Source organism: Synchiropus splendidus, chromosome 15 (assembly GCF_027744825.2).
Source record: "Synchiropus splendidus isolate RoL2022-P1 chromosome 15, RoL_Sspl_1.0, whole genome shotgun sequence".
Classification (NCBI taxonomy): Eukaryota; Metazoa; Chordata; class Actinopteri; order Syngnathiformes; family Callionymidae; genus Synchiropus; species Synchiropus splendidus.
Genome location: NC_071348.1, coordinates 2,155,673 through 2,174,062, shown reverse-complemented (window position 1 = coordinate 2,174,062; position 18,390 = coordinate 2,155,673). Strand labels below are relative to the sequence as shown.

The following is an 18,390-nucleotide window of genomic DNA, read 5'->3' as shown; positions in this document are numbered from 1 at the left end:
ACAGGAAAAACCTCTGGCATATAAGGGCATGTGTGTCCCGCAGAAATGATGTCACTGCTGCTGATGACTCTCATTTGGGAGGCAGGGGGCGTGTCCTCGCCGGAAAGACAGACACAGAGCAGATAAAGAGGAGGCTTGTCGACAGTGACATGAAGACTCAAGAAGCAGATGTTCAGCTGAGATAGAGGAAAGCCAGCAGCTATTTCTGTCCATCAAGTGTAGGGAAAGGCAACTATGGGGAAGTCAGGTAGGTGCACACACACACTTGACTTTATCACTTGTTCCTTTGATCCTTTACAAGAAGAAACCCTTGGACACCCCAATGGTGTGTTTGTGATGATTCTTTATGTTAGCATTAAGAGAGAGTTGAAATGTCTTTTTCAAAGGTGTGTTCTCCACTGACTCTAGATCAAGCTCATGTTTGAATAAGGCAACAGTTGTGAAGGTTGTATTTACTAAAGGATTCCAAATGGACGCCTGACAAGTCGATGCAGCGCTGTCAGAGACACCAGCTTGCCACGCTGCCTTTGACACCACTTGCAGTGGACAAACCATTTTTGCTGGTGGGATTCCATGTGTTCACCGTCCACCTGGGTCACAAATGAAATGCTTAGTTTAACCATGGTGTGTCAGCTGAAACATGCAGCACCAGACTGGCAGTTGAAGTGTGGCGGTCTTTGGCCCATTGGGGAGATGCTCCATTGTTTTCTGCATGCCAAGAAAGTAAGTCAGAGGAGGTGAGTGTTGGACTGCAAGCCTCTGGCTTCGCTCGTGTTTCATCTCAAGCAGCGATGTTCATCAACAAGACAAGGCCTTCAAGTGGACTGAGGACCTCTGTACAGTAGAGGCAAGAGAACAACATGGAATAGCCAAGAATTCATCTGGGAAATCCTTGAAATTAATGTAGGTGAAAGGGAATTTGTTGAAAAATGGAAAACCGCACGAATATTTGTGGCGCGTGAAGAAAACCAGACCGTTTCCTCCGTTGAGAGTGTGTGTTAGCCGTGGACACCTGTGCTGAAACGAGCCTAGAATGGACACAAAGAACATGGTTCGGCCCACGACTTGCGGTCGGTGTTGCAAACCCACTTTGACAGAGAGGATTCCAATGTAGTGTAAGTTGGAAAACGCCGTCAGAAGGCCTGGCTCGCTGCCACTTCCACTCAGCTCCACCAACTCTACTGGAGTTGATGACTGTATGGCTGACATTGTTCGAATGAGCCTATTGTGTTGGGGCGCTGTGGAGATGGTGCCACTCGTGACAGTGAGTGAAGGGCGCCAGGCGGCGACAGCGATGATGGCGCTTCTCCTCCCCGTCCGTCCGCTGTCAGCACAGTTGAACTCAGTCACTTCATCATGTTGTGTTGAGCCCATTTGTGGCAGTGATTCATGGCTTCTTCACTCTGCATGGTGGTGTCTTGTTTGTCAAGCTGTCCGTCTCTGTCTCCCCCTCCCTCCTCTCTCCACACGCGCCGACTCACCCGCAGCCTCGAAGCAGTTTGCTGAGGAGCTGCTGGAGTGTCACAATGAGTACAGGAGGAAACACCAGGCGCCGCCACTCAAGCTGGACAGCAAGTTGAGCAGGGAGGCCAGTCGGTGGGTGAAAGACAAGCAATTCAACATTTCATTTCGCACCAGAAGGATTCCCAGAATTAAGCTTTGGAAAATCGGAAGCGTCATGATTTCAAACGTCAATGGTGAAAGGCGGTGAGGCTTCACCTGAACCGCTGGTCACATGACTTGGCGGCAGCATGGCGGTTAAAGCTCATCCCTGTGTGTCACAGGGTTGCTGGTTCCTGTCCGCCTCCTTTCTCTTGTATTTTAAAAAGTCATACATTTACCGTGATCCTCCTCCAAATGTCAAGCGGCGTAGATAGAAATGTCTGCGCCATTGATTTGACTTCTCCGTTTTTGGACGTGGCCCCGGTCTGAGTGTGCGTGTGAGCGGCGCTGCAGACTGGAGCCTCTCATCTTCACTCCACTGAATCACACAGACTTCACCACCATCGACTGTGAATCATACCTTTAGTTTAGGGAATGACAAAGTGAAACGTGGAACTCAGTCATGTTGACTGGTGTTGATCGTGGATCTGATGACGGGACAGGAAGGGAAAAGGCTGGAAGCACACTGGTCTCCGTGTTCCTCCGCAGGTACGCTGAAAGTCTGGCCAGTACTCGCATCCTGAAGCACAGTGAGGAGTCCAGCCGAGGGAGCTGTGGAGAGAACCTGGCATGGGCGTCATGTGACCAGTCAGGTGAGGAGAGCGCTGCCCCTCGGTCCGTGTACGTGATCCACAGCAGAGAGGGGGCCAGGAAGAGAAAGTGCTGGAGGCTGATCAGACGGCCCCTGGAGGACTTGTCAGCCTTGTCAGACTGACGGTTGCCCTGCTCGTCCACAGGGAAGGACGTGGCCGACCGCTGGTACGATGAGGTCAAACAGTACAACTTCTCCCGACCTGGATTCTCCAGCGGTACAGGTGATGGTTCCCACCCTCCCGGGCGTTGATGGAGGATTCAGACGTAACTCTCACAAAGGTGTCAGGATGTAGACAGTGGCCAGTGGGTGGAGCAAATGAGTCACAGACCTTTGCCCGCCTTCATCTGGCCCACTGTGATCGTGGACGTAGCTTCAGAAAGATATCCTGGGATTGTTCTTCTTGTCAGTGATGTTTGCCTAGTTATTTACATGCTTGTCTAAATGAACGGCCTCATCCGTCGCACCAGCAAATTATAGCTCACTCACATGCTACCAGCCCCACGATGCACTGCAGCGACCCTGGTCCTCTGTAGGTGGCGTGAGATGACAGCCAAAGACACTCTTTTCTATTGGGATGTTAACAGTTAAAGGAAGCAAAGGTGAGACTCAGACTCGTGTCTGTGGAAGATTTGCAGAAACAGACAGGTGTGTCACCTCCCACTCTTCAAGCTTCTCTGCTTCCCATGACACGGAGCCCAGGATGTTCTGAGCCATGACCTCATGACCTCACCACTTGCAGGCCACTTCACAGCCATGGTGTGGAAGAGCACGGAAAGGATGGGCGTGGGCAAAGCGACGGCGTCGGACGGCTCGACGTTCGTGGTGGCTCGCTACTCTCCGGCAGGGAACGTCACCAACCAGGGTCACTTCGAGAACAACGTCCTTCCAGATGCGTGAGCGCCGAGGCGACCGTCTGACGGTGACCCAACTGTGCAGACTCCAGGTCTGAATGGCAACGGAATTTGAGAATGAGGATTAACTTGATGATATTTCAGTGAAGCCGATATATTCAGGATAAAGATCTGACTGGCCTTTGGTTCGATATTCTCACAGGCTCTTTAGAAAGGGATTCATTGAGCTAACGCTAGAGCTATGTTGGCAAAGGCCCATCATTAAACCTGCACCTTTTTGTTTCGTTGACATGAGAGAATCCTGCCAAAGTCTGTCAAGGAAAACACACTGTCTGCTTCACAATAAATCCCTGGGCCATGACCACCAGCGTTCCTTCTCTCATTCACACACTACTCCGTCCACATGAACCACTTTTGGGAGCGGAAGGATCTGCGTTTTCCCTCCTGAAGAGTGTGAGCGCTGAGGACCTCTCCGCCGCTGGTGTCCTCCTGATGCAGTCTGGGACTGAGGGGGCGGAAGAATATTAGAAGGATGAGGACAGCAGCTAGTGTTGAGTGCTGAGGGTTCGGGTAGCAACGGCTTTATTGAGCAGACAACTGGGATGCAACATGACATTAGCAGCAAGGCAGACGAGCCCCTCTGGCGGTGGGAGCAGGGTCACATGGTCAGCTCCTGAAGACAGAGAGGACAAAAGGTTCGTTCTGTTTACGCGCGCCATCTAGCGGGTGAGAGCAGCACTACAAGCATGAGCTCCATCGCAGCAGAGCAACTAGTTCTCCTGCACTCCCTCTGAGCCCTGCGGTACCATGACTCGTTCTTTTGTCTGCCATCTGCCATGCACCCCCTCCCTCTCTTCCCCCTCCGTCTGTTCCCCTCCCTCCTTCTTACCATAATGGCGTTCACTATGTCATTTTTGTTGTGTTTCAGCGCACGGACAGCTTTGGCTCTGGACACGTTGGCCTGAGCCATCACCAGTTCGATGTCCCTTTGCTCCAGGCCGCCGTCGTCCACCTATGAAGGATAAAAAAAAAGACAGAGCAGTGCACAATCTGAGCACCAGGCTCCGCCCCCACGGCCCGTGCCAGCGGAGGCTTAGTTCACACCTGCCCTTCCTCTTCCTCAGCTTCCTCCTTGATGGCAAGGCTGGGAGGGACGGTGGGCGCTAAGGAAGAGGAGGTTCCGGGCATCTTGAACTTCTCTGCAGCTGCTTTGTGCGCCTGCTGGGACAGGTCTTCGATCTGGATCCAGACGAAAGAAAAGATGCAGGAACCGAGGTTTGTCGCCACGAAGATTGGCAGCACTCACCTTTGCTTCTCCAAAGACGATGTAAATGTCTGAGGCTGGACTCTTGAATACATCTGGCCTGCTGATGACGAACAGGATGCTCTTGGACTTCCTGATGGTGATGCGGGTCACGCCATGGACGGCCTTCAGACCCAGTTTAGACATGGCCTATATCACAGCACAGCAGCTTGTCAAAGAGAGCACACCCACCCGAGCAGCTTCTTTGAAGCTTCTCACCTTGCGCGCCTTCTTCTCACTGCGACTTTGTTTTGTTCTGTTTAAACCATCATCCACGGTGGAGATCTGAAGGAGTCAAAGTCATTCTTACTTTCATTTAAAACATGGTTCATTTCTTGGCTTGTCTGGACTAAAAACTGAGCACTCTGATTTCCTCCTAGTGTCCAGGAGCACGTCGACGTTGCCCGGCTACAGATGTGAGTGAGTGTGCATCAGTGGTTGTCCGTCTACACGTGTCCTTCCACGGACTGTCTTCATACTGTTCATGTAGCTCTATGTCGCCACAGCAACGCTCCCCCTCCCTCTCACACACAGTGAAATCCAAAAGTGCTTGGTCATTCTTCGTCTGACGGCCCAGTTTCATTCTCCCCGAACAAACGGCTGTATCTCAGAAACTGCACACTGTGAGAATCCTGAGGCGTTCGTCTCTAACTGAGCCGAATATTATGCGTCTGCAGCCTACGGTTTGGCCAGGATGGCGAGTTGAAAATGAGTAACTTTGTCGTGATTTTCACGCAGCAGCCACTCCTCACCGATGCATTTTCAATGGGGGCCAGATCCACGATTGCCACGCTTCCGTGACTCTCACGCAAATTCTGAAAGTGCTACTGTAATTCTGAGCACTTTTTATGAGAGAGGACAAGTGTGACTACAAAACTGCATTTTCATGTTTCTGCGCTGCACCGTTTGGCCACAATCGCAGGATAGAAACGCAAAACCAAGTCTTTTTCCTCCTCTGCTCCACTATAACTTGCTCACTCTAACTTTTCGATTTTTGCCGAATCCCTGGTTCTTTGTGAGCGACATGACTTGGCTCTGATCTTTTTTTCCAGAGCGACAGAGGACGAGTGCGGCTGCGTTTTGAGCTTTTTGCAGACACAGATTCAACGGTGAATCGGGGGCTTTTTTGGGCTTCTTTCGATCCCGGTCCCAATCATTTTCAATGGGCCCAAATTTTCCATAAATCTTGGAATTTCTTGGGAATGCTAGCACCCAGATCCATGAAGAGTAATAGCAATCGATTCCCGGTCGGACCCCACGTTTTGCTTTTGCACCGCATCTATACGACAAACACTCTGGGAGGAGTAGCGCGGCGGAAAAGAATAAAAATGGCCGACACGAAGAACAACATAGTGAATGCACTTGTCAGAGCCCTGCAACTCAGAGGAAAAGTTTCCAGACTTACCCGTGGGTCAGATGCTCTCAGTGCCTCTTGATCTTCAGTGAGCGAGCCCTCACTTTCTGACTCATTACAGGACGCCAACATGGAACCTGTCAGAGAAAAACAAACAGAAAACAACCCTAAACCTAGACAACTCCAATAAAACATCAATCCCAAACTGGCTTTTTTCTCTCCACTGGGTCGGTCGAAAGACCAAATCTTCATCCACTATTCAGAATTTGAAATGACCAATTGACCAAAACGGTTACAACCCAAAGCCACAGGGAATGTGATATTTCAAAGGACAGACGTACTGCTGTTGAAGCAAATGTCCTCAGAAGTCTTGAGACTGTGCTGACAACCAGTCAGTTTCCGAGAGCTGAAGGGCTGAATCTGCATGTGATTCTCAGCGCTGAGACTCGGCGTGGTGTCATTCCCACACATAAAAGATTCTTCTGGCCGGAATGCGTCTCCAGAAGGAGGCGGCCCGTGGCCTCCGTCACTCTCCACCTCCCTCACTGAGCTGGATCCTGGACGGAGAAACATGCATGAAGAGACACTTCCGTCTGGACCATTAAAACGTTAGGGCTCACCTGAGTGTGTCTTTCTGTTTTTAGGACTCGACTCCTGAGTTGGCTGAGAGAGACTCGGAGGCTTTGGGAAGGAAGCTGATGGGACGTTTGCGGAGGTTGACGGCCCTCCGGGGTCGTCGCTGCTGCGATGGATAGCGAGTGAGCGCGCGGGCTGCGACTGCTGCTGCTGTGTGGGAAGGTCATGTGAGCGAAGAATGGGAGTCAGGGGAAGGGATGTTGCGCGTGAGTGTGCAGGGTCAAAGGCTTGTGGGCTCCTAATGATGCGGTTCTGGTTCATGTCTAGGGTGTAGTCTGTCCGTGCACGGTGTCTCGTGTCAAGCGCTGCCTTTTCTTCAAGTGCGTCAGTAATAGCTTTCTTCAGCTCGTCATTGGAGTGAGCCTCGGAGTCAGAGATGGCTGTTTCCTTCTGCTTTCCTTGGCTTGCCTTCTCAGTGGAAGGCTGGAGATCAGTGCACAGTTCTCCCTCAACTGCAGGGCCTTCCAGCTGCCTCTGAGCCGGACACACCTCTCCACCAGCTTCCCTTTCTTCCTTTTCAAAGAAGCCTGAATTTCCTTTGTTCACCTCTTTGTCTTGTTCGTCCAGGACGCGACTCGGGTCTGATGTTGACTTGGAACCTTCTGTTTCTTGACAAACCATCTTCTCCATCATTTTTGATTGAGGTGTGAAGCTGCCAAAGGAACCCTGAAGTACGGAAAGTGCATGGTCGCCTTTGATGTTCTGACTCGGTGGACTGGAATGCGAGTCATCTTCTGAGCAGACTGGGTGACTCGCATGAGCTCGTTCAGTGCCAGACTTGCTCAGTGACCCTGGTCCCTGCTCTTCATCAGAGAGTTTGCCACTCACCCCAGCTGGCGTATCTTCCAGCGGGATGTTAGTCACCGACTCCCTCACGCTGACACTGGCAGACTGGGGTCGCATCTCTGTTGACAGAGCGTTCAGCCTCCCACTCACCGAGTCATGGTTACTGTTACAACACGCCCACATGTCCTGCAGCTCCTCCCTCATGCTGTCCCCAACATCAGCGGTCAGATTACTGACATCGTCCTCGGGGAATCTGGAGCTTCCATCCTCTCCTCCGCCTGCTTCTGATATCTCCTCGATGGACTTCCACAGGACCAGGTTGGAAGAGGTCGACCCTCCAGCCAGCTGAACCTTCTGCTGGAGCCCATCGTCACCATCCTCCTTGCTCAGAAAAGAAGCCAGAACATCGTCGGAGTGGTTGTAGGCCCCTCTGCTGGGGTGGGGTGGAACTGAGGCCTGTCTGCTCTGACCCTCAGACAGGAACAGAGTGTCCACCCCAGGGCCAGACTCCAGTCTGAACCCTCTCCAGCCATCACATTGAGCCCCCGAGTCCTCTCTTTCAGAGTTTTTCCTTTTAGGTGAGATGGCGAGGGGCGAGAGTGGCGCGCCCATGGCTCCAAGCAAAGCCTCGTCCGTGCTCAGGGCCGTCTCCCTTAAGTTGTCTTGGGATGAGTCGACGGGGCGATGCTCAGGGCTCAGCATCATGTTCTCCGCTGGCACGATCTCAGGAGGAGCAGAGACGGGGATGTTGCTGGCGCTTGGACTTTGTTCTTTAGGGCTGGAAACAACAAGCACACCTTTGTTCAAATCGTTGGTTGCAGCAGCCAAGCCTGTGCTCAGAGAGAACAGTCTGGCAGCAAACTCCTCACAGGAACCTGGAGAAATGTCACTTTTATTCATGGTGTTCTGTGGTGAAGATGTTCCTTGCTTCTTCACTGTGACTTCGGGCTGGTACTGACATGACTTAAAAGAATCTTTTTCCGGTCCACCGGTGGATTCCCCCTCCGAGTCCTCATCTTGGACGTGGATTGTTTTCTGAGTCGGCTCATCTGTATGGTCGCTAGCGCCTGGAACAGATGCTGCAGGAGCGTGAGCTCGAGTGGCGTCGAGGCGAGGGCAGTGTGACGGACTCTCACCAGGATCATCTACGGCACCCACCATTCTCATCTCATTCGGAGAACTGCTTGTGGGGCGTAAAGCTTGACCGAAGAGAGTCTGGTGTTGGGTTGGTTCTGTCACGCCTCCAGCCTCTGCTGTCAGCTGCACCTCACTGACAGAATCCACTTCCGGTGCAAGGAGAGCGTGCACGTGTGCCCATGCTTCTGTTTCCCCAGACACCAGCTGCTCAGGTGCAGGTCGTCCTGGCAGCTGGAGCTCATCACCTGAAGTGGGCTCCTGAGACTGCGCATGCCTCTCAGTGCTGTACAGTCGTTCCTCTTCTTCACCGTTATACGAGGCGGAATCCAAGGACTCCTCTGTGTCATCGTGGTAACAGAAGGACTCATCCAACCCTTCATTCAAAGACGTATCTGAGAGGGAACGAAGGTAGGAGGCTGAGCTGTCCTCATCTGGAAGATCGTCCACTTCCTGAGCCTCATGTTCCTTGTCCGTCTCGTTTCCTCCCTCTCCAGCCACCTGGCCTGCCCCACCATGGCTGCAGTGTATCGGATAAGCCAGGTCACCGTCCAGCACCTTGTTACCATTGACATCATCGGAATCGTCATCGTCTTCGTCATCGTCTTCCACGTCTGCTTCTTCCTCCCCTGCTGCGTAAGCATCCACATCATCGTCTTGGTTTCTCTCAGCCACCACTTCCCCCTCGTCCTCGGTGGGGAACAGTGTGATTTCCATGGAATCGGCTCGGAATATGAGGTCAGTGTGGAGCGGCAAGGAGATGAGAGAGGCCGGGATCATTCCGTCTTCTCCAGGTGTGTTTTCTGGGTGGGCTGCCTGAGACAGCAGAAACGCACTACAACTGTCGAAGGCTCCCAGGCAGAGACCATCCAGAGGAATGACAGGTGAGTCGGGGGTCGAGGACGGAGAGTGGAGCTCCGTTGCGTCCTCTGCTACACAAACATCCAATTCTAGCCTCAAGTTGGCTTGAAAGGGCCCAGAAAACTCAGCACTTTCAGCTTCTGCCTGCGAGCAAAAAGAATTCTCAGACTCCTGTGAGTCACTGCTTCGGCTTTTAATACTGTTGTGAGGAGACAAACAAGGACCATTGCTTCTACCTACTACGGAAGCACCTCCCTCTGTCTCAGCGCTGGGCTCCCTCCGGATCCTAGACCTACATGCCTGTGGATCATCTTCGGGGTGACAAGAGGACGCCGGCTTCTCTCCCGACTCTGGGCACGCCCGGCCCTTCTCCTCCCCGGCGACGTCACCGATCTCCGATAGGGAGCCGACAAAACAAGCGGGGGCTTCCTGTGCCTCCTCTGTGAGAAGCATATTGGGAGAAGCAGAGGGTGAGGTGGAGGAAGTGTAAGAGGTCCAGCTACCTCCTTCTGCCGTCACGTAAGAACCAGAAGAAGACGTCAAAGGAGAGCAGAGGTCCTCACTGTCTGAGGGTGAGCCAGGTGAGAGAGGGCAGGCAGGAGAACCAGGATAGGAGTGATGCTTCAGAGAGCGGGAAGCCACTTTGATTGGAGTTGAAGGAGCAGTGTAATATAGGTCCGGTTCCAGGAATGAGGGCACACCCACCCTGAGAGGGTCGACAGAAAACGGCGGCTCAGAAAAGGACAACGCTACAGCAGGGTTTAGCCCAGAGGCGGAGGAAGGCACTTCATCCTGAGAAAATCTTGGACCCTGCGCTTCATTGATAGATGACCCATCTTTAGTCGTCTCACACCCAGCGGGAGGACCATCCGTGTCCATGAGCTGGGGACCGAGCAAGCTCTTCAGCTGGCTGTGCTGTTTCTGGGGGTGTTGCACAGCATCCTCTGGCTGGGCGGGCGCTGGGTCTGGGGCAGCCTGGTGCAGTGGCTCCCCCATGAGCTTGCCCTTTGGCCACTCCGCAGCTTTGAGCAGAGTCTCCTGACCCATCACCACTCGGGTGTCCCAGGTCTCTGGTTCCTGAAAGTCACTCTCCACCTCTGACCCCGTCAAGACCTGGGGATGAAGTAGGTTACAACAATATTCCGATATAATACAGCACCAAACATGACTTGTTCACGCACCTTTATCCTTTCCATTTTCACAGGGATGTTGCTACCACGAGGTCCATGGCCGCCCAGCATCCCGGAGCGTCTGGAGGAAGTTCTGTGATGTTGATCCGAGCCCTCGGGCTGAGGCCTAGGTGAACCAGAGGCGTGTGGCGTTGCATAAAAAAGTCTAGGTCCAAATGGCGAGGCGCATGACAGGAGAAGCTTTTGAGGGGTGCTGTCACTGAGAGTGGAGTCTGTGGACGGATACCGGGTCATGTCTGGCAAAAAGACACAGCGGGAAGAAACGTGAGTGAGGATGATCCAGAGAGTCGGGGGACAGTTGCTCTCCATAGCGTCTCCACGTTATCGTTTGATTCCTCAGGGTCTTGTTCAAGAGTGAGGGTGATCTGTTCAGCATCATTAGCCACGAAGACACTGCCACTGTCATTCTGGGTGATGAAAGAGCTGAGCCAGAAGACAAAGCTACTGGTCAGTCAGGCTTTGATCACCAGCCCATCACAGGCTGCCACACGGAGTCAGAGTGAGTCCCCTCCTTACTTCTCTTTGAGAGACTGACCACAGTCATTTCACAAGGTCACAACCTCGCTCGCCACAGAAGCAGCCACGCAACCACCATGAGTGTCATCACTCGCTCCAATTTTCACACGTCCTGAATTGAGCTTCTTCCCTTCAAAGGTTCCACTTTGGCTGCTAATAATAGAACGCTCTGCTTCTCCACCCTTGCTGAGTCACGTTGAACGGACTGCCTTTACAGTCACTGTCACAAAAGACTGGATACCAAAAGGATAAAAACTGTGACGTGGAAGGTCTGTTCTCTCTTGCTGTGAAGGAGGCTGCTGCAGGAGCCTGAGCAGAAGAGAGCTGCGTCACACTGGCTGCAGCAGCGGCCTGCTAGCTGTTCCACCAACACACCAGCCTGCTTCCACTCTCTGCACTTACATGCAGCCCATCCTCCTCAGAAATGCTTTTTAGGATCCGCCCAGGCGGATGGGAAGCACCTCCACAGCTGCATGGCCAAGACGGGAAACAATGTTACTTCTGCACTCAGAATCAGTCAGCAATACTTCTCCAGGTGAAGACTAAAGTGGACTATATAAGCACAAGAATACAGCAACTGTTTTGGGGTGAGGTGACATTTCCTCTTCCATTGGGGTTTGACCCATGAAAATAATTGCCAATCCACAACTGGGTCACAATTTCTAACGTACTTCCAGGCCAAATTCCACAAAGGAATTTCAAGGTGTGACAGAGTGGAGTCCTAACTCAAGCCCAACCATGCTGAAGCATCACGTCTGCCGCAGCCCTGGTCCTGGTCCGGGACACTGGATCAGGGTCAGACCCGAGAGCACGAGGCCGCTGGGCATCACAAGCAGGGGTTGATGGTGAGAACATGCATGAATGTTCTTGGTGGATTCAGAGTAACTACAGCACAGACCATGCTCTTCCTGAAGCAGCAGTGACCAGGGGGTGATGTTGACTCAAAGTGAATATCAACAGTTGGAAGAGAAGAGTCCGAAGATGAGGATCATTCACTCGTGTCAATGCTGACCGACTATAATGTGGAGGTTTTGATTTGTCAACTGTCAGTGGGAGTGCTGGAAGCACCGTACAATACTTCCAGCACCAGATGACACAGAAGTCAACTGTGCTTCTGTCAGCAGCAGCAGAAAGATCTTCGTGAACATGAACCCCGTGTGACTTGCTACAAATAGCAGACTTTGTGTTTGACCTCATTGAGGGAGTGGAGCATCATGGCCATGTATGATCTGATGATGTGAATGCGCGTGTGTTGTTGCTGCTGAAGCTGTGTCATGGTTGTGATCTGAAGGAAGGGGGAGGAGCACGGCCACTGAGCCGACAGCTCCGCTAACTGCAAGTCATGCGATAGAGGCCGATGAAGACGATGATGGAAGAGAGCCGTACAGAGGTTCAGAAAGGAAAACCCTACTGATGCAATATCACCAGCACAATCTCGGAGGTCTTACCTGGTGCAGGGATGTCATTGTCGCCCGGTGCCAGATGCTGGTCTGAAGGGACACATCTGTGGGTGCTCTCGCTGGGCATGCTTCCTGCTGACTCCCTCTGACGCAACAATCGACCATAAAGCCGGGACAGCCGAGGTGAAGAGGAGTGGAGGGAGAGAGAGAGAGAGAGAGAGAGAGAAAGTGAAAACGGAGGAGGAGGTTTCAGCCAGCCAGCACGTGTCTGTGTGCACTGTGGTGCAGCAGGGATGAAGCTTCTGTGGGTGTGTTTTACTGCCACATGATCTGCCTCATCGTGCGTGTGTGGCTGCAGCAGTAGCAGCTCCAGCTCCTCTCCTCCCCTCTAGTCTGTCTTTACCCAGCAGGCTGCGACGGCATCCTGGAGGATGAGATCAGCAGATTTGACTCCTCACTACTGCCCTCAACGCTAGAGGAGGAGAGCAGTACTGCAAAAACAAGACACTGATAAGAGGAAGCAGAGGGAAAGTGAAAAAAATCACAGTCAGGATGGCGAGTCTGCGCCGCGCTGAAGCCAACAAGAGCATCTGTTCCGAGCCTGCAGCTTCCACATCACCCTCCTAGGAAACACAGAGGGAGAGAAGAGGCGCGTGCACACAAGCATCACCAGTTTCTGTGGCAACCAAAGCTTCCCTTTTCGGATCGGTTCTTGATGTTAAAAACAACCCCAAGGTCCAGAGGGTTCTCAGCTCTGCCAGGGCCAATGCCAGCTTTAGAGAATCATTGAAGTGATAGCAATGACATGAGGCCTCCGTACTCGGCTGCTGACCTGCCACCTGACCTGGGATGAAAGGCTCCATGTATGTTGACCTTTGTCCAACCCATCCAAAGATCACCACAGTCAACAGAGAAGAGAAAAAACAGCTGGTCTCAGCACCTCACACCAGGGATGGAAATAACACTTAATACAATTTAAATAACAATAGCGCTTTATTGCATCACAAGATCACTCTCCTCACATTCACACAGATAAATGAGTCCTACTGCTCGAATGAATCCACAAGGTCTTGAATTAGAACGCAGGGAGCTCCTTTGGATGAGTCTGGTGCACAGCAGCCAGGCAACTCTTGATGGTTGTCATCGTCTCCACGGCAACAGAAGGAAATGTACACAATCCCCGTGCTTCCCATGTGGAGCTCAGATTTGCAGGACTCACTTTGCCATGTCCTCAGCAACAACCTTCCCCATCTTATCCTTCAGGTAGGAGATTTTCTTCCAGTCCGTCTTCAGTTCCAGCCACTCATAATATGGAACCTGGGATGAGAGAAGACTTTCAAACAAAGACCATTGCAACTCAGTTCCCTGGCTGAACTTGTGCAAACCCTGATGAGAGGGAGCGTATACGTTGGGACACCACTGGAGAAGCGCAGCTCTAGTTCCACCTGACCACAGTGGGACGCACCTGACCGAGCCCTGACATGACCATTTGTTTGTTTGCGTTATGATACTTGTGTGTACAAACCAATGACCATCACGCTGTTGCTGGCGGTTCAGCAACACATCAAAAGTTGGTGAAAAACTAAATGCACAACAAAGTAAACACACTCCAAAATGTGAAGGGAGATAGAATCATTGTTTTTATGAAGCAAGTTCAGGCAAAGAATAGTAAATAAATAAATAAATCATGACATATTTCTCCATATTGCCCGCCCCTTTCTGGACACATTTGAAACAAATACATTTTACTGCAATTTGTTTCTGCAAACAGCCTGGCAAAATAACAACCGAGTGTCAGATGACCTCATGTTTCACGACACTTATAACCACTAGAATAAATATTTGCAGTAAACCTCACCTTCCTCTCTCAGTCCACAAAAGTCATTTATTTGGAGCATGAGATGAAGTGCTTGTGTTGGAATGGTCAGAGCTCAGCCGGAGGCCAGCTGCTCAGTATCATCTACACAAGGATCTGACGTCCCTGACAACTAATCCACCTCCACTTACCTCTACAATGAGAAAGCCAGCTAGCTGGAGATGCCGTTTCATCATGACAAAGCGTCCTAAGAGTTCCTTACTCTTGGAACTGAAACTAGAAAAGTCCCACGCCACAAACGCCAGCCTGAAATAAAGAGAAATGTCAAAGCGGTTAAGTGGAAAGCGTTTGGGTCACCCACCGTCGCGCCCCGTCTGGTAAACCCTGGTCTCCGCCACCAGCAGGCAGATGTGGAGCTTTCATTTCTGTCAGGTCAACTGGTTTGCTTTCACAGTCCACCACCACCTCACCATCTGAAGAGGCACAGACACCAGATCATTTTCTCTGCCTTTCTGTATCCAAAGAAAAAACGTACCAATGGTCCACCCGTGAACCGTTTCCACTCCGGTACGAAGAGCTTCTGGCCTCTCTCCCACAAGGCTCTGTAGCGCTGTCCGCAGGCTGCTCTGCATTGGGGTCACTGTAGATGCCCCGGCGGGAATACAGAGCGCTGCAAGGGAGGGGAGAGGGCACGAACGGGTCGGGTCCGGGTGCTCCAAGTCAAGAGTGGCAGCTATGTGAAGGAGCTTCAAGCGATGGCCCTCCACAGGAGCTGGTCTGCCGTCTGCCATTGGAAAAGACACAGTGAATTTAACACAATAAACGTTCACCACATTTACTTGGATATTATACATACACACATATACACATACAGAAACTCGGACTCAGAGTCATCAATCAGTCACACACAATTCATTCACTTGCAAAAATCCAAATTCTGAGGGTGACTTTTTGTCCAACATGTCAGTTGTTATTAGAGCAACCTTCATTTAGCACTTGGTCTCACCTGACAGCGCGGAAATATGCTTCTGTTGTGTGAGAGGGAGAAGATAAGAAGGCCGAGCCTGCTGCAGCACACAGAGAGACCAGACCACATCTGTCTGCAGGGACGGCTCCAGCCCTGAGAGGGACCCCTCCAGCACAGCATGGACCTTAGAACAGAACAATGCAACATGTACCAAGAGACCACGGATGAGCAGGAGTTTAGAATAACGGTACCTTGCTGTAGAACTCTTCTCCCTTGCTGGGCTGGAAGCCCAATCTGGCAAACGCCATGATGAGATTACAAAACTGAGGACTGGAGTACTTGTCGCTGTTTTCTATGAAATGCTGGCGATGAAAGGGACAGGATCTATGAAGCTCACACACTGATGTCCACTTATAAAGACCGCTGCTTCAAGTTCAATACTGACCTCAGCGAAGGCCTCGAACAGAGGGACGTGCTGCCATTTCAGGAAACCAAGGGATTTGGAAAAGCGTGTGACATCAGCAGGAGTTAGCTCCGAGATCCTCAGTAGCAGCTCGGACGCCAACCGTTGCAGCATCTGAGACTGGTGGAAATTCAGTTTTGCTGGAGAAAGAAGTGCCACACGTCAAAACTGTTAATCCATCAGCAAGATCAAATTGACAGCAAAGACGGAGCTTCCCAGTGTACAACTGACCACTTACTTGAAATTCTATTTCAAGATCAGAAAAAACAACTTACCATAGGCATAGGCCACATCCATTATCAGTGGAATAGTGAACTCAGATGTCGGCCTCTGGACAAGATGGTAGGACAGAGCTCTGAGCAGGGGAACCGACCGGCGACCTAAAGCCGCTAAAGACGCACACACTCTGCGGATCTCCTCTCCAGAAAATCCCTCGGCGAGCTCCAGAGCCTTTGAGAAGAACAAAGAGATGTCAAGGCCTCAGCAGGACACCTAATACTGCCAGCATCCTGGGTTCTGCTGTCGGTTACTAGCTGGAGAAACTCTGGATCTAAACACAAAATTTGTGCAAAATAAAATGTCCAATGCCAAATGCAAATGCACACAAAAAAAGTTGTGTCATACTTAAAAGTATTTTCAGTATTTGTTACTCAACACTTTGCTCTTTAGTTTTTCAGTGAAATACATGTTAATCACAAAAGCTACACCCTAACACTGGACCTAAATTCCAATTTTCCTAGTCAATGAAGCCAATATATTGGCAACATACCTTATCTTCCAATCTGTCCATCAGCGTGGGAGACAAATATTTTCCTTTTGACATCAATGCACTGACAGTTTTAGCATCAGAGATCTCTGTCCAACGCAGCTCCAGCTGTTTGAGTGCACTGTTGACAATAGCGGCGTCCTGCTGTCCTTTCCTGTGGAGCCCAACGTTGACCAGTAAACCCAGCTGCTTGTAGCTCAGCCGGCGAATCCGCCACAACACTTCGTTCTGCACAGAGCTCAAGAACGTGGTAGTGTGGGGGGAGTTGAGAGTCCAGAGAGACTGCAGGAGGAACACCAGGTTGTTGTTCCACACTGTAGAGATCTGGAAGAGAGACGCTCATGGTTACAGTCTGAATTAAAACAGAGGGTGATAATGTGTGCCGGGGCACATCATGCAGACTCGCTCTGTCAAGACTATTGGGATGAGCATTTACTACTTTCTCATGCCTCAGACAGCATTTTCAATAGATCCATCACCACACTACTGGACATTTGCAGTGTCATTCTGGGCACATTTTTATATGAAACACTTTCAGATATAAGTAGAATCAGTATAGTTTCATGTGTCACGGTCTTATTGCTCGAGACGGCTACTCATTGTAACGCAGGTACGACACCTTGACAACAGGCTTTGAGCTGGGAGGGCGTCTGCAAAACATGAAAAAATGGACGCCCGATTCTCGACAGGACCTTGGCCGCCAGGTTACGCCGGTATATGGCGGCATCTGGTAGCCAAGGTCGAGGATCATGAAATTTGAATCTAATGAGCCGTACAGGTTCCAGCCACTGCACTGGAAAGATCACAGGACAACATGTGTGTGATTTTGGACGCAAGGGCCGCAAAATGCACTTTCTAAGAACAGGAATGTGCGACGATGTGTAGGCATTCTCTTTTTAAAAGACTACAGTAATAGGCTACAAGGAGAAGAAGCCACTAAGCAAATTCACCTGCTTGCTGACGACGTTCATAATATCCTTCAGCCGCGGATCCGTCATGGCGTCGGGCTGCTCCTTCCCACTTTCCCTGGCTTTCAACACCAGCTTGGTCCACTTGATGAAGGCGTTAGCTCCCTGGTTGCCGTTGCCTTCATGTTCCACCCAGGCCAGGAGGATGTCCTCCGGTATCGTCATCACATCAACCTTCTTATCCAACGGCGTGAACGGGAGGAACGCATCATACCTGTCCTCTGACGCCGTGGCACTTGGGTCAGACATGAACCTGGCGGAGACAGCACGCCGGCTGGAGGAGGGCAGGAGCTCGGTCAACACAGAGCCAGGAGAATGGAAGCGGCTGGCTGGGGCGTGTGCGGAGCTGCGGCAGAGCAGACGGCCACATCTGGCCAGCAGCCGACAGGCCATTGGGCTGGAGGTTGGACAAGACAGAGGGAGGCAAGACGGGTGGGTGGGTGTTCGCAAACCAGCGCGGCACGTCTCACCACACCATTTCCGTTCTGTGGAGAAGAAGCAGCATAAAACACAGGAACAAAACACAGGCAAGACTTGACACGGGCGACATGACAGCAGCTCACTGCTCAGAAAACATTCACCAGCAACGCTCTGCTTCTTCATGCAATAGTGACACACTGAGCTAGCATTACACACAGGCAACAGGTGAAGCAAACCGTACCAAAACAAGGTCAAACCGCAGGTTTCATGTTTATTGTCGCTTTGGCCGTCAGCTGCTCTCTGACCTTGTCGGGGAGATATTCAACCGCTGCAAAGCTGAACCGTTTCTTTCTCCCTCCATTCAAACAGACCACACGAAATGTGAAACGATGGTTGTTCGTATTCAACCCAGCGTGCGCTCCAGTGAAAAACCCACCTTCGCAGATGGTATTTGCTCAAACCACTTCACATGGAGCCGCCGCTCGACGGTCGCAGAACAATGACGTCTACGACGTAACTACGTCACCGACTGACGTTGACGAAATCAAACGATTTGCCACGAAGATCTGCGAAGACGTGAGCGTCGTTTGTTCTTGTTTATTTCTCCGCACCGACCCAGACGGGTTAAACGAACGTTTCGGAAGCGATGTCTCCTGCACTAGAAAGTTCGATGTGTTGTGTCTTATTCATTGCTAGATGAAA

General features: G+C 51.3%; 3 protein-coding genes across 6 annotated transcripts in view; 1 reads left to right on the top strand and 2 right to left on the bottom strand.

Annotated features, from left to right (window-relative positions):
* glipr2l (GLI pathogenesis-related 2, like) overlaps window positions 1–3,489 on the top strand; it is a 3,937-nt gene extending 448 nt beyond the window's left edge. Inside the window, exons 1-5 of one of the 2 annotated variants that reach the window (XM_053887638.1) lie at window positions 29–247; window positions 1,488–1,596; window positions 2,152–2,255; window positions 2,400–2,477; window positions 2,997–3,488. In XM_053887638.1, the coding sequence (XP_053743613.1) occupies window positions 235–247; window positions 1,488–1,596; window positions 2,152–2,255; window positions 2,400–2,477; window positions 2,997–3,154 (462 nt within the window). In that variant the 5' untranslated portion in view covers window positions 29–234 and the 3' untranslated portion in view covers window positions 3,155–3,488. Of the gene's footprint in view, window positions 248–1,487; window positions 1,597–2,151; window positions 2,256–2,399; window positions 2,478–2,996 lie in introns of both variants that reach the window. The other variant, XM_053887639.1, reaches the window with a different exon arrangement.
* On the bottom strand, window positions 3,027–12,565 carry nacad (NAC alpha domain containing). Its single transcript, XM_053887633.1, has 10 exons — window positions 12,337–12,565; window positions 10,364–10,608; window positions 6,386–10,295; window positions 6,107–6,322; window positions 5,817–5,902; window positions 4,631–4,696; window positions 4,415–4,561; window positions 4,213–4,347; window positions 3,998–4,120; window positions 3,027–3,781 (listed from the first exon to the last, which is right to left on the bottom strand). The coding sequence occupies exons 1-10, from the start codon at window positions 12,413–12,415 to the stop codon at window positions 3,767–3,769; spliced, it is 5,022 nt and encodes a 1,673-aa protein (XP_053743608.1). The 5' UTR covers window positions 12,416–12,565; the 3' UTR covers window positions 3,027–3,766.
* A 53-nt stretch (window positions 12,566–12,618) lies between these two features.
* Window positions 12,619–18,206, bottom strand: tbrg4 (transforming growth factor beta regulator 4). 3 transcript variants are annotated; one of them, XM_053887635.1, is made up of 12 exons: window positions 18,125–18,206; window positions 17,251–17,753; window positions 16,304–16,624; window positions 15,810–15,984; window positions 15,517–15,674; window positions 15,323–15,433; window positions 15,111–15,255; window positions 14,640–14,888; window positions 14,466–14,577; window positions 14,296–14,410; window positions 12,834–13,605; window positions 12,619–12,712 (listed from the first exon to the last, which is right to left on the bottom strand). In XM_053887635.1, exons 2-11 carry the CDS (start codon window positions 17,659–17,661, stop codon window positions 13,504–13,506), a joined length of 1,899 nt encoding a protein of 632 aa, XP_053743610.1. In that variant the 5' UTR covers window positions 17,662–17,753; window positions 18,125–18,206; the 3' UTR covers window positions 12,619–12,712; window positions 12,834–13,503. The 3 variants fall into 3 exon arrangements, with proteins under 3 accessions (XP_053743610.1, XP_053743609.1, XP_053743611.1); XM_053887634.1 differs by having other exon boundaries at window positions 17,930–18,174; XM_053887636.1 differs by having other exon boundaries at window positions 17,994–18,174.
* Between the last annotated feature and the right edge of the window lie 184 nt (window positions 18,207–18,390).